The sequence below is a fragment of the Phytophthora parasitica genome (genome assembly GCF_000247585.1).
Source record: "Phytophthora parasitica INRA-310 unplaced genomic scaffold supercont2.72, whole genome shotgun sequence".
In the NCBI taxonomy this organism is placed as follows: Eukaryota; Oomycota; class Peronosporomycetes; order Peronosporales; family Peronosporaceae; genus Phytophthora; species Phytophthora nicotianae.
Window position 1 is genome coordinate 1 of NW_008649058.1, and position 1,618 is coordinate 1,618.

A 1,618-nucleotide genomic window follows, 5' to 3' on the forward strand; every position below is an offset into this window, starting at 1 on the left:
ATTACCTCAAACGTGAAGTTGGCCAGCGAGACAATGGATTTACAAAGTTTGAGAAGCTGCACATCAGAAAGTTTCTTACGACTATGGTTCGCACGTCACACGAGAGTGAATTCACTCATTGCTTGGAGGCGCTAGAGGAGATATGTGCTGGGAAGGCCGGCTTTATGGAACACTTCAAAACGAATTGGCTATCATGCAAGGAGCGATGGTGTACGTTTCTTCTCGGCTATATACCTCATTTGGACAACAATACCATCGACAAGCTCGAAGCGAGCTGGGGTGCCGCCAAAGCCAAAGCACATGGCTATGGACGAGTGCATCAAAACAATGCATTTTCTGCAACAATCCGCTGATGGTACTTACAAGTTTTAAACGAAACGGGTTGGAATTCTCGCTAACAGCAAGTACGATGACGAGATGAAGCTGCTTGTTCGCATTGCCACGCATCACGTATGTGACTTAGTAGAGGACCAATACAAAGCAAGCACGAAAGGAGACTTCAACTGCTGGCTTGACCACCTGAAAGTCCTTGAACGCAGGGCTAGAGAAAATCTTCCTTTGAGCAGAAGCCAAGATTCCAGATCAGTGGAAATGCTGGGTCAACGTGAAGATTCTAATCTAGACGATCACAGGCTCGATGAAACGTTGCCACAAGTTCTCAATTTCCCACCAGAAGCACTGAGCGTAAGGTTGATTTGGGTGGCAGCGACCCCAATACCAGTGCCATCGCATGCTCCGTCGAAAACCCAAGAGTGCTACCAGTTATACGTGGTGAGGAAATGCATGAGAGCAATCAAAAACCTGATAATTCGTGCAGAAGCTGACAAGACACCAGTCACCAACGCAGACATTGCTGTAGCGATCTTGAATGTGGATACATTTCGTGCTGAAGAAATCCAGATTATGAGCGATTGGCACAAAAGCTCAAAACTTGTTGCCAAGACAAGATCCTTGATATCATGGGTCAAAAGTGTTGAACCTGATAACCCAGACGAGGTAGAAGAACGTGCTCAAATTTTGAAAGATATCGCGTTATGGGCACGTGAAGCTCTATCAATCCAGGCGGGCAATGTGTCGGATTTGCAGAAATCGCTCGATTTTGTGACCAAGGTTGGTTAAATGACAAATGTATGGTTGCTACAGCAACTCGTACCGCTGCAGAGGCGACATGGAGTCCACCACCGAAGGTAACGTTGCCAACCCCACGTTTGCTACATTAAAGTATGAAGAACAACGAAACAGGATCGTTGATACAAATGACTTCATTTTCAGCGAATGTGACGAGGGCACGGTGATACTATGCCTAATCCACATTAATGTCGACGTCACCCACTGGTGAGGAACGGTATTTGACATGAAGAGGAGGTTAGTGGGGATATATGACCCCTTTCACAAACAAGACTACAAAGCCAAAGTGACCACGTTGATCGAGAACGTGTACCTCTCCCCAAAAATACTAACTATCAATTGGCGTGGCGCCAGCGCGATGGATTTTAACTGTGGCGTGTATGTTGCGCATTGGTTTGATCGTTACTTATCCATGATCTGTCGTTTGCAGATGCGGTGACAACCAATATCAAGACTCTTTCCGAAACAGAGCTGGAGAAAGTTCGCTACA

At 46.2% G+C, this 1,618-nt stretch overlaps 3 protein-coding genes across 3 annotated transcripts in view; all 3 read left to right on the plus strand.

The window, feature by feature from the left end:
* Window positions 1–83: 83 nt before the first annotated feature.
* PPTG_24163 (hypothetical protein) lies at window positions 84–353 on the plus strand (the record flags this gene model as incomplete). The annotated part of the gene is made up of 1 exon (XM_008915536.1): window positions 84–353. The coding sequence occupies one exon, from the start codon at window positions 84–86 to the stop codon at window positions 351–353; it is 270 nt and encodes an 89-aa protein (XP_008913784.1).
* A 238-nt stretch (window positions 354–591) lies between these two features.
* On the plus strand, window positions 592–1,119 carry PPTG_17755 (hypothetical protein; the record flags this gene model as incomplete). Its single annotated transcript, XM_008915537.1, has 1 exon — window positions 592–1,119. The coding sequence occupies one exon, from the start codon at window positions 592–594 to the stop codon at window positions 1,117–1,119; it is 528 nt and encodes a 175-aa protein (XP_008913785.1).
* Window positions 1,120–1,354: 235 nt separating this feature from the next.
* PPTG_17756 (hypothetical protein) overlaps window positions 1,355–1,618 on the plus strand; it is a gene marked incomplete at both ends in the record, with an annotated part of 1,333 nt that continues 1,069 nt past the window's right edge. The window contains one exon of the mRNA XM_008915538.1: window positions 1,355–1,506. Within this exon, the coding sequence (XP_008913786.1) occupies window positions 1,355–1,506 (152 nt within the window). The remainder of the gene's footprint in view (window positions 1,507–1,618) is intronic.